The sequence below is a fragment of the Lissotriton helveticus genome, chromosome 2_2, assembly GCF_964261635.1.
Source record: "Lissotriton helveticus chromosome 2_2, aLisHel1.1, whole genome shotgun sequence".
Taxonomy (NCBI): Eukaryota; Metazoa; Chordata; class Amphibia; order Caudata; family Salamandridae; genus Lissotriton; species Lissotriton helveticus.
Genome location: NC_136060.1, coordinates 361,935,887 through 361,948,632, shown reverse-complemented (window position 1 = coordinate 361,948,632; position 12,746 = coordinate 361,935,887). Strand labels below are relative to the sequence as shown.

Below are 12,746 nucleotides of genomic sequence, written 5' to 3'. Positions count from 1 at the left end.
AATTTGTCTCTGTCTTCAGTGGTCCACGATGCAAGCCTGCCATCTAACGGTGTACCTTATATTGCAATAACCACCCGACGCTTTTAATGCCATGCTGCTTTGTTAATAAATAACATTAAGCACAGAAATCAATTCAAACTGCATTTACTGCTAAGAAAACATTCAAAAGGAATTCAAATGAGCATGTTGAGGGTCCGATTCTAAACAGCCGACGTATTTTATTATCAGTCATTGATTTAAATATTTACAAAAATGAGAAACTGCTGAGACGATGAGATGCTGCAGTCCACGGTATCTCAGTTTGCGCCCATGCAGTTCTGGATGTCTTTTCCTGAGAATCTGTACCAACATTGCCCAGAAGCTCTCTCTTCCCTACTGAGCATTCTGCGCTGAGCGCCCTTTGATATGACATTAGTTGGCACTGCATGACACTAATATGATATCCGTGAGCACCCAATGATGCTTTTGCCAGTGGCAGCGCTGGGGGCGGGACAGGGTCTGCGAAAGGAAGCAAGAGAGAGAGAGAGAGACACACTTATCGGTGGAGCGAGGAAGCCTCTCAATCGGCTAAATGGAATTTGCAGCTTCGCAAATCCAATAACGGGCAGTGCCAGGGGCTGGCTGTGCAGTTGGAGAGCACTTGGAGAGAAAGTGACTCCATCCAATGCCGCCGACCACCAGTGTCCCCGCGGGCTCCGACAGCTCTGCGGCCGTACCGAGGGGGTGCGCTGCTGGACCGGGCGCACCTGGCGCTGCTGACTTAAAACAAGCACCCCTCACTAATTCATTGCGGAACTGTCAAGACTTCGGTGTGACTTTGAGGGTCATCCACACAGCAGGTGCGGTGCGCGCACTCTCCCAGTGGGATAGGCACGACTTGGAGAAAAGAGGAGAGAGGCTCCCCGCGGAGTCCCCTTGACAGCATCTCCTGGGGTGAAGATGTTCTTTTTCGGACAAAGGAAGAAAGCGCAGTCGGCGGTGTGAACACCTTCAGAATGTGAGGAACCTTTCGTTCTCAGCCGGAAGTCTGCCCCCGTGGCTCTGGGGGGAGCGCGAGGCGAGGCAGACATTCCTTGCTAAGGATGGGATTTGAGTGACACTCTTTGGGGCCACCATGGATGTGCCGGGGAATATGACTTGGGCCAACAGGTCGCTGGGGCCCCTGGGTGACCAGGGCCAGTGGCCCTACTCCTTCTCCTCTGTGGTATGCCTGGCCGCCGTGGTAGGCTTTCTCATTGTTTTCACCATTGTGGGGAATGTCCTGGTGGCCATCGCGGTGTTCACCAGCAGGGCTCTGAAAGCCCCCCAGAACCTGTTCCTGGTCTCCCTGGCTTGCGCAGACATCCTGGTGTCGGCCATGGTCATGCCCTTCTCCCTGGCGAATGAGCTCATGGGCTACTGGTACTTTGGAGTGGTCTGGTGTGATATCTTCTTGGCGCTGGACGTGCTGTTCTGCACCTCGTCCATCGTCCACCTGTGCGCAATAAGCCTGGACCGGTACTGGTCGGTGACCCAGGCGGTGGAGTACAACCTGAAGAGGACCCCGCGCAGGATTAAGGGCATCATCGTCACCGTCTGGCTCATCTCCGCGGTCATCTCGTTCCCGCCGCTCCTCTCCACCAACAGGGACCCCGAGGACGAGCGCTACCCGCAGTGCAAGCTCAACGACGAGACCTGGTACATCCTCTACTCCTCCACCGGCTCCTTCTTCGCGCCCTGCGTGATCATGGTGCTGGTGTACGTGCGCATCTACCAGGTGGCCAAGCTGCGCACCAGGACGCTGTCCGTCAAGAAGTGCGGACCCGACGGCTCCTCGCAGACGGAGAACGGCGTCAGCCGGGGGGGCACCTCCGTCCGGTCTCCCGGGGAGAACGGGCACTGCCCGGCGACGCTGGCCCACCTGCGCAAGAGCAGCGAGCTGGACGACATGGACCTGGAGGAAAGTAGCATCTCCGAGGGCAAGCGGCGCAAGAGCAGCAGCAGAGAGGAGAACACGGACGGCTCGGGCAAGGACAGGAAGAACAGCAAGTGCCACTCCTTCTCCAAGCAGTCCAGCCGCCTGTCCCGCTCCAGCAACAAGTCCATCGACTTCTTCTCGTCGCGCAAGAAGAAGCGCAGCAGCGTGTGCCGGCGCAAGGTGACCCAGGCGCGGGAGAAGCGCTTCACCTTCGTGCTGGCCGTGGTCATGGGGGTCTTCGTGGTCTGCTGGTTCCCCTTCTTCTTCAGCTACAGCTTGTACGGGCTCTGCCGGGAGAGCTGCGAGATCCCCGAAACTCTCTTCAAGTTCTTTTTCTGGATCGGGTACTGCAACAGCTCCCTCAACCCCGTCATCTACACCATCTTCAACCAGGACTTCCGGCGGGCCTTCAAGAAGATCGTCTTCCCGAAACGGAAGTAAAAGTAAAACTTCTCTCGGTGACGGGGCTGGCGAGAGCCAGGGAGAGGGCCCTGGATGGAACCGAGGACAGCTCGGACAGTCTCGAACTCTTAACGAACCCTTCGAATGTTCTCACCAAAAAACGTTGATGCCAATTTTTTAAATGGACTCCTTTGTATTTTTGCAAAGCAGGTAAAGTACTAAGATTCGCTTTGGTTTTGAATGCTGTTTTGGAGTAAAGTGTGTACAGTATAAAATAAAAGATATACGAATAAACCGACTCAAAACGAGGATCTTTATCGCTGGGATGGTATTTTCATCTGTTTTTTTCTCCATTATTGCAGTGGTTCATTTGAATTATTAGGCACTAATCCCGTAACCTTTTATTTTGAGCGTAAAATAGTCCAGTCTAAACTACAGATGCGTGTTTATGTAACACAGTGCAGGGAACACATTGTCCCTTTTACACTACTGGTGATATTGTTTCACTAATCGACGGCATCCACTGTATCGGCTACAAAAAGATGAAAGGCAGAAGAGGCCCAGTTGGTTTTGAAAATCTGGCCTATTGTTCATAAAGTCGGTTCTTGGGGGATCACTCATGCCCCGGATGTGCTCATTATAACCCAGCCTTCCTTCCACCCAATACTGGGGACCCCGATTTACAACTTAGACATCATATGAGGTGGGACTTCGGGGAATCTGGTGTTTTGGGCTAAAAAGTTGTCAATATGTTAATAATTCACGATTTTCCACAGTTTCACCTGAAGATTTCAGCAGTTTTTGAAATACCCCGGGTAAAATTGGAAACTTTAAGTTCCAATAGAACTAGTAAGTTAACTGCCCTACAGGACACTCATAAGGGTGGCATAAGTGAGCTATCTCACTGGTACAATTCACATTTTCTACCTACACTTTATAATTAAAGAAGCAGAAGTTTAAAAAAAGCTTGTATCTGAAGCAGTGACCCTATGAAGTCTAGAGTTCACTAAAGTCAGTTTTCCCATACTGATGATCACACATACAATAGACATTAACCCTTTCACGTGAGGTTTGCATGCACACGGGTACACTTACTGCTCTGGGAACATCTAATGTGTAGACTTGACAGTACTTTAAATAAACAATAAGGTACGACCTCAGAACTGGCAAATATAAAATCCCAAGCAGCATTAAGTAAACTACTTTAACATACCTCAGTGCAATGTTTTAGGAAACTATTATATTAATTTATTTGATACCAATAGTGCTGAGCTGTGTGTTTCATTGGTTTACTATCAGAATATATAAAAACAACAATGTGCTAAAGTACCATGATTTAAAAACCGACTCTGCAAATTATCATGATGGTGTAATACTGTGCCTGGGGGGGTAAAAGGCTTTTGTCATTTTACAGTTTGGAATGGATGTCACTGTGCTAATCCTATGCTTAATCCCTTGCATGCACGGCAAATTTTCATGCTGTGTGGATGATTTACATAGTGGGCGGCAGTCGTCAGCACATGCCCAACGTGACGCATGAGGGCCGGGGGCCGTCATGAGCATGCAAGTGGTTAAAGACTTTGCTGCAGAAATGGTAAAATAATGTGTCCCTTTCTCCCTCTGTATGGACTGCATTCTGCTAATCCTCTGCTTAAAACGTTGATAGAAAAGCAGACATTTGAGGTTGACAAACCTAGAGTGTAGCTGGTGTTATAGGGTGATCTAATCAGGACCTGTTCTCCACCTACACTTAGGACCTATCCAAATCTCTGCTTCTTTTTTGTATAATATATATATATATTAGCAATGTGGTCATGTAGCAAATTGGCACGCTCAACAGCTGGTCCAGTGCGGGGGCCGACTGTCTTCCCCAAAGTTATTGCCATCAAACTTGAAACACTGCACTCCGCGACTTGTATTGTCAAAAGTCTTTAATATTGAGAAGACAATCTCACTAATGTGTTTCCACCTGTAAGGAATATAGTGGCATTTTTAAAACTGTTCTTGAGGTCCAAGTATGGAGAGCTAGACATGAATGAGAAGTAATTGGCAAATTCCAGTCTAGATGGGGCTCACAATATACACACAGGATGATTCTGATGCTGGATCCACATGATGGATGCTGTAATGATAATGAGCAAACTAAAACTTTGCAGAATTACTCAAGTATTAAAGTATCACTTAGACATGTTGAGTGGGAATGAGTACTATACTTGAATGAGAGGTCATATTTTTGGAAACAACCAAGGTTAACCACGCACAAGATCTCAACAATACTGTCGATAGCCTGCAATATAATTTTAAAAATATCTCGCACTTTGCTGAGAATGAATGCAAAATCATCTGAGATATGTTAGTGAGCAAAAGTATTATGCTTTTATCAAGTGTCTCACCTTGACAGTAACCTAAGGATAACCAGCTAGTCTAACAATACTGTTAGTCTGAAATCTGTTAGTAGGTATCACTGGATTACAATGTGATCATAATTATGGATTTTGAGGTATTCTAAATAATCATCCCAGTCTCGTTAAGATGCTTTGCTCTCAATACAATGATGGTACTGTACCATTATTTGGGTTAACTGCTCAACTAGACAATTATTTGTTGTTAATGGTTTACAGTGCTTAACATTGTATTATTGTTTGAAATATGGATTCGAATTGACACACTGCATATCCCAGAATCCCTCATAATGGGCAGGACTGGCTGCTTGTAGAAATGTATAAATTAACAAAGGGCTCCCCAACCGCAAACAAGGTTGAAACGTGTCAGCGCAATTGTCTCATCAAGATTAAAGATTATTGAAAATAACTCTTAAAAATACAGGTTATGGAGTGCAGCATCACTTGTTTGATTAAATATATATAGAGATCGAAACACGTCTTGTGTTTGCCAAAATAAGCTCGTAATATTTTCACCTTGGAAACTGGAGTGGCTCGCTTTTTCCTGCCAGGAATGCAGGGATCCTCGTTTGTGTGTGTGTATATATATATATTCGTGGGTAGGACTTACTTTGAAAAGCCCCGCGAAAGACTGCCATCTCTGAAACACTCAGCAGGCACCCGGCACTGAGGAAGGCAACCGCCGAAACGCGTCTGCCTGGGGCTGTGAAAGTGTGTACTTCGCGTGAACGTAGTGCTGTATCCTGGTGGCATTAAACTAGAGTTGGGCAACCTTGGCATGTGTCGGACCCGTTTCTTACTTGGGCGGGATTGGAGGAGATATATATATATATATATATATATATATATATATATATATATATATATATATATACATACAAATACATACAGAGATATGTCTGTCATCAAGATAACATAGATGTAGGGATAAGTTGCATTAAGTCTATACTTGGCAATATGTGCATGTGTTTGTGTGTTTATATTTGTATGTTGTACTCTGTTTTGTGGGGAGTATTTAACATAGCCATTCATTAGTTGATTCAATTACAGTAATAATTTATATCAGTTTTACACATACTACTGGTAAAAAAAATCTATTTTAGTCTTCCTCAATGATAGAAAAAAATAGTTCTATTGTCACAGCTATATAGAACGTTTTCAATGAATATTTTTTAGATTTTCTTTTTATTCAAAAACAGTCTCCAAATGAGGGTGGAACTAATGTTATTTGCAAGAGCCAACATATATTTCGTCATACTTAAAGGTCGCTTCTTCAGGGCTGTACAAAACAATACAAAGAACATATCTGCAACATTGAATTAGAATATAAACAATATAACAATATGTCTAATATTATAAATATAATAACAGACAATACAAATAGTATTGTTACTTTTTTAAAGAGACACCTAAACATTGAATTCTTCTAATATGATTTAATGGAATATATTAAGGCTTTCAGCAAAAGACCCTCCAATAGTGTAAGATATATATATAATATCTTCCAAAATATCTATCTTTACTTTGTCTTTGATCATTGATTCGTTTATAATTTGAGGAAGCATTTTAGAAAATGATTTTAATCATAGCAGCCTGAATTCAACTGACTCATATATCTTAATAATAATTTATGGTAACCTAATTTAATTAGCTTAAATATCTGTAGCCAACCATGCTATTCTATCCATAAGAAACTATGTTATACACTACAGTGGCTTCTATTTACAATTATCAAAAATGATCTAGTAGATTTAATGACAACACAAATAGTTGTGATGTGTCTTCCCTATATATGCATCCCTTCACAATATGTGAAAGTGGGTAATATAGGAAAGTAGGATAAATACATCTAGTATTGTTAATGAAAACTCTAAACGTATTTATATATACTTATCTTCACTGTATGGTAGACTACATTTAACTGCAGCAATATTTTTACTGTTGATATTTTCAAATATATATATATGTTTATTATCCTCTCATCTTCTATGTTCGTCATAGTCCTAAATCATGATTTGAGTTCTAACCATGAGACAGAAAATTCACTTGTACTTAATTATAATTTTTAAACCACACCCTCTCACCAGACATTACTTCCTGTTGGTACACCAGGACATCCTTTATGTACCAAACAAGAAACAGATAAAGGCAACAGCTGAGTGAGGGAAGGTCAGAAGGACTGTGAGGGGGAAGCCAAGGCTTAGAATAACGAAGATTATCAATGAGTGATCATAGACGCAACAGCGTAATTGAGACCCGATTTGTACAGCTTTTTCCAACAGGCCTAAGTGTAACCTGTGCCTATAATACAGTGTACACTATGCATCTATTCTTTATATGATGATTGATGAATTATTATTCAAAGTATACCCCACCCATTTTAAATGAACATGTGTGTTCCTATTTGGTTGTGGATAGGAGCCTATGAGGGGATGGTCCAAGGACATACAATGAACACTTGGCGAACACCCAACCAGTTGTGTCTTTGTAGCATTTACAAAGGCTTCCAAGTGTATTTCCCACACTTGACTGTGTAACTGGCTTCTTTCTAAAGGATTCAGGCATAAGTAACTACAATAATTCTTGGATAGAGGACTATTGTGTAGAGTTCTCCTCTCTTTTGTTACAATAGGGTGTTAAAGAAATAGGCAAACAGAAAAATGTCAGAATTTTTTAAATAATACCACAGTTTCTGTAATACTAGGCATGGACATAGATACTTTACATACAAATATCAAAGATTATGGAAACAGAAGTAAGGCAACAAGGTCTCTAAATACCATACACATACATATGCCCATTCTCACAAGTGTCATATAGACATGCAATGTAGAGGAATTTGTGCTTAACCAAAGGCAGTTCTAATCAGATTGCTTTTGTCTGTGTCATCTAGGCAAGCCATTGCTTACACATCTTAAGCCCTACATTTGTGTCCCAGCTTCTCGATAGATAATGTGCTGCATTTTCTGAACTACACTGTGGTTTAAATTACCGGGATTTCTGACTTTTCTCTCATGTCTGAGTGCCAGTTTTAAATTCTTTCAACTAGCAGTGTGCCTGCATCGTTAATACACTTGGGCGGTAGTTCACATTCACTCATAATTCTGCAATTTAGAAGCATTCATTAGAGAATGAACACTGGGATGTGCTGGCAGGTGCAACAGGCGTTAGCATTCATATCTAGCATTTCTATTTACAGGCACAATTACTATTATTGTCATAGCAACCAGTGCAGTAGATGCTGCACATGGTATTACTGTTATGTATGTACACTTACAGGGACATCCATGAATGACTGTTTATGTTCATATAAATCTAAATGAGTGATTGTGTTTGTTTTTTATTAAATGGAGTATGCAAACTAGTGAGAGAATAATAAGGACCCAATGACTTTACATTGACTCAAAATTTGTAACATTTTAGAGAAAAACAAATTAGAAAACCTCAGCTCTATGACCACAGGCTGATGCAATGTCATTGTGGTCAATGTGTAGGCAACAGTCGAGGTACGATTGCAGAAGCAGGTTATCTTAGGGGTCCTAGAGTATAGGCAAGTGTAGTTGTACCAGTGAATGAATAGAGATTGATATAATAGCATATAGATAGCAGTGGGGGCACTAAAGTATAATCAGAGATAGACTTACTGGGGTGCTTAAAGGGAGAATGTTACTAGCCTGTATGTGGATTAGAGCTCCTGGGGCATATGCAGGAGTAGAGTGTGGAGGGGTAGATGTACTAGAGGGTAGATAGTGGTGGAGGTACTCGTGCATTGGCACAGCTGTGTAAAGAGGGTGGATGCATGTGCAGCGGTAAAGATGGGCAAGGGTTTGGGTAGAGGCTTATTTTTTACTTTCTTGGGATTGTTTATAAATTACACACCTAACCGTGAATGGCAGTTGAGCAGTGTACATAGAAACAAGATATGTAGACAACATGGATGGTATGTATATATGAAGGTTTATTTATAGTGAGATAAATGCACATAAATAATGGATACACAGAATCACAATGGCGTGAAGCAGGGGAAGTAAGGGATGCTAGGATAACAGTATTATGGAGAATGGGGTATCGAGGAAGGTTATTCTAGTATCTTTAGAGTCTCACTCCATGTACAAAGAAATAAAGTTTGTTGACAAACTTTTGTAGTCTTTTTGGTTTCGGTTCTGCCAGGGAGATGTTCATACTTTCATGTGTGCTATTAGTTACATTGAGGTTAGTTGCAAAGAAGTCACATGAATTGCCATATAGATCACAGTAAACTTTGAAATGGGTTCTGGCAGGGAGACAGTGCAGCTCTTTCAATATAGGGAAGATGTGCTCAATCTTCCTGTGGTTGGCGACATCTTGAGTTGTTGCATGAAGAATGACTTTGATGTCAATGAGGACTCTGATAAGTAGTGTGCAGTGGCGTAGCAAGACCTAGGCTGCCCATCGCGGTCCCTGATTTTGCCGCCCTATGGTGCCCCGCAATGGCTGCAGGTAAGAGCGGGGGATGGGGAATCACAGTCCCCAAAACTCGTGCCGCCCTGGCGGTCTGACCCCGCGATAATATGCTAGTCTGGACTCTTGACTGGAAGGGTGGAAGGGCTGGCTCTTGCACACTAATGAAAGCTAGCACCATGCTGTTAGGGCATTTTTTTCATTGTATTGTCCTGAAAGGATGTAGGAGCATAATTAAGAAAACCCAGATGCTTAGGTGAGGAGTTTAGTGGAGGATGAAACATGTAAAGAAAAAGTATAATTGAGGGAGATTGGGCAGTGACTTGCGGTGCAGGGCGCGCTAAGAAATTAAATTGTTTACTTACCATCAATTATCCATATTCCGGTTTTTAGCATCCCCCACCCTGCCCCTCCCCCGCCCCGCCTTCCTGCCCCACCGTAACTTCCTCCACCGGCTGCGGCTGCTTAATTTACTTGGCCAGATGCACAAAATGCAAAACTCTTATACAGATTTCCGCATAAGGCCTGCTTTGATTTACATATATTTTGTGAAGTACATACCCATATAGTAGTTTTTACAGTAATTAGGAAAATCAGAGCTTTCCATGCATAGTCCTAGTTCTCCAGGCAAACGTTGATGGTATAGCAATATGACTATGAGTGGTGGAAATGTGCAACAGTCCAATTAGCATTTTACTTTTTACTTTCTGAGGAAAACAATTTCCCGGTGAAGAGATACCTTATGCTACACCCAATTAAGTGTTCCATTAACCATTCATTTTGCACCATGGGGAGGGATTTACTCCTATGCTTTACATGAGTTAATTTCCATGGTGGTAGTAAGCTGTAGTATGTTGCAAATATTCACAAACATACAAATGTATGGGTTCTCACCAGTACTTTGCTGTGCAATCACCCAGACACCCGTAAGCATTTCTCCATCAAACATGGAACTCTGGCTTCACCAGACTATAAATCACAAAAAATAGGAAGAGAAACCCAGCATCCTATAGCCATGCTGCACTACTGCAAAGAACTGAACATCTACATCAGGAAGTATCAGCATCTGGATGCCTGATGGCCATTTAATAGTTACTGCTCCCATCTCTTCCTACAACACCCCCACATTTCCACCTGATAGTCTCCCTTTCACCTTGCTACCCTGACTCTTCCTGTAAGCCTGAATCCAGCTACCTTTTACTCTCCACTGTAAATGTTCTCCCAGGTACTATTTTTCAGTTTGCAGACAATAGCTATATTAGTTTATGAGATACAGCAATACAAATGTAGTAGAGTCCTCGTACAGATTGCAGGATGTGAGCTTGTGCATTGGTATCACACACAAAAACACAGTACTCGCATCCACAACCAATTAGTTAGGGGATGGTGTTAGGTGACTTGGGAGCAATAATTAAGATATGAGATGGAAAAGTCTCAACCACATCATCGTGGCATGCTTTCATCATTGGATAGTCCTTTCCAACTTGAAAGGATAGTACTATCCAGGTAGACGCAAACACAATGAGGTAGATCAGTGTTTGTGCCACTTGACAACGGTAGGATCCAGATTGCAGTTAAAACAGCATCAGTGTTAACCCAAAGGCATTTCATTTATTGAGAGTGTACACTGTGAACGACAATTTGTTTTTCATCAAGGATGCTAATTAAGAGGTAATGTCTTATTCATCTTAATACCAATATATTTCAGCCTCATGACTCTGTCCCAACTGGGTCTCAGGCCTTCATCAGGGCACAAATAGATTCTTACTAATGCTGCTTTGTTGTTGTATGTGCAGTAGAAAAAGGAACGAGCCTTATTATTATAGGAAAGTACACTATAAATTATTTCAGCTCAGAAAGGTCAGATGAAGAAGGGGGAATTGAATGAGAAGGGGGACAACTGGATCAGTCTGTGAGACAAGGACATGCATAAAGGAGAAAGGATCAAGCAGGGAGTACCATAGGAGGTAGGAAATGGGTCACAACAAGGATGATAAGAGAAGTAAATGGAGGCTGTGTAGAAAACAATAGATTGATAATGACGAAGAGGGAAAAGTTAAGATATTTAACCTAATTTATTTATAGCAACGCTAGTTAGAGGTACAAGAGCAGGGTAAAAGTATGGATTACAGATGAAATGTGTTGAAGCAGGTGGAGTTTCAAATCCATTTTGAAAGTAGCAAGATAGGTAGGGGAAGATTTACAAAAAAGTCATGCAATGCAGCGCAGCCCCCCGTGATGCTGCACTGCGTTCTGACAGGGAGGGAGCAGGAGAGCGCCATATCTTCAAAGACATGGCTATCTCCTCCCGTTTCCCTTGCGCCTGTGCTTATTACGGCTGCCGTGCGCCATGCACACACCTTAGCGCAGCAGCGCTACGGTGTGTGCAAGAGTCCAGCATAGGTATTGTACAAAAAGGGTACACTTCCTTTACAAAATACTATGCTTGAAACAAGGGAAAGCTTTTTCCACTTTGTATGCGTGCTGCACAGTGCAGAACGCATGCTAAGTCAGAAAAGGAAGGAGAAATGAAAGCATTTCTCCTTCCTTTCACCCAGTTGAAAAGGGATCAGTTTTCTCAAGCTAAATCCAATCTACTGTTTTTTTTAGTAAATTGGGTTTAGCGTGAGAAACCTTGGGTGGTGCATGGGAACGCCCATGCACCACCCTTGGTACGCCCCCATGGCGCAAAGTGATGTGAAGCAGCGCAATGCTCAACTTCACATTGCTTTTATGATATTTCCAGTGCTAAACAAGTTTAGCGCTGGAAAGTAAATTGCAAAAAAAGATTTTGCGTCGATTTGCCGCACTTTTGTGAAAAAAACACAGCGCAAAAGCTTAGTATATCACCCCCGAAGTATACATAGCCTCGAGGGCAGTCAATTTCAGAGTCTCATCACACTGACAAAGAACAATAAAGTCATAGACTGTTCACAGGTAAAAGCAAGAGGCTTTAGAAAAAGAGAGTTATCATTACACAGTGGTCCTTGGCAACCAGAAATCTTCAATTTTCTACCAAATATTTTCTAATATTTGGGAGTAAATAAACCTTTAGGAGAAATAAGAGCCTTCCTGAAATTAGCTCTGGCGTCAATGAAAAGCACCTGAAGAGATGAAAGCACATGAATGATGTGATCAACAGTTTGGGTCTGGAACAAAAGGAGCAGCTGGGTTTGCTCTGAGGTATATCCTTTATGCCAGCAAAACCTTCCTAGAGTTTGTTTCATGCACCCAAATCTAAGATTGTAGAATGGGGCTCAGCTGTTTGGTGCCATCTCCTCCCCTATATCTTCATTTTAGCTGGTCAGAGAGCTTGAGAGAAGCCTGAATGCCCAACTTAACAATTATCAGGGAGTTTCTCCCCATTTCTCAACTGTACATGGCAATCCTTTGCCGTAGTTCAACTTCACTAGAAACTGGGAACAAGTGTGATCTTAGACAATACCGGTTACTCCTTTGGAATGCATCTTGCTGAGCTCACAGATAATACATTTCACATTTCATATTCACAAAGTCGTAGATTCTCAGACCAGATTAAGTGTAGT

The 12,746-nt window shown here is 42.5% G+C and overlaps 1 protein-coding gene across 1 annotated transcript; it reads left to right on the top strand.

The window, feature by feature from the left end:
- Window positions 1–572: 572 nt before the first annotated feature.
- On the top strand, window positions 573–2,402 carry ADRA2C (adrenoceptor alpha 2C). The gene has a single exon (XM_078679002.1). The coding sequence runs from the start codon at window positions 1,115–1,117 to the stop codon at window positions 2,396–2,398; it is 1,284 nt and encodes a 427-aa protein (XP_078535128.1). The 5' UTR covers window positions 573–1,114; the 3' UTR covers window positions 2,399–2,402.
- Window positions 2,403–12,746: the final 10,344 nt, after the last annotated feature.

Excerpts from the sequence above, each read along its gene's own strand:
- ADRA2C (XM_078679002.1), top strand. The coding sequence starts at position 1,115 with ATGGATGTGCCGGGGAATATGACTTGGGCCAACAGGTCGCTGGGGCCC.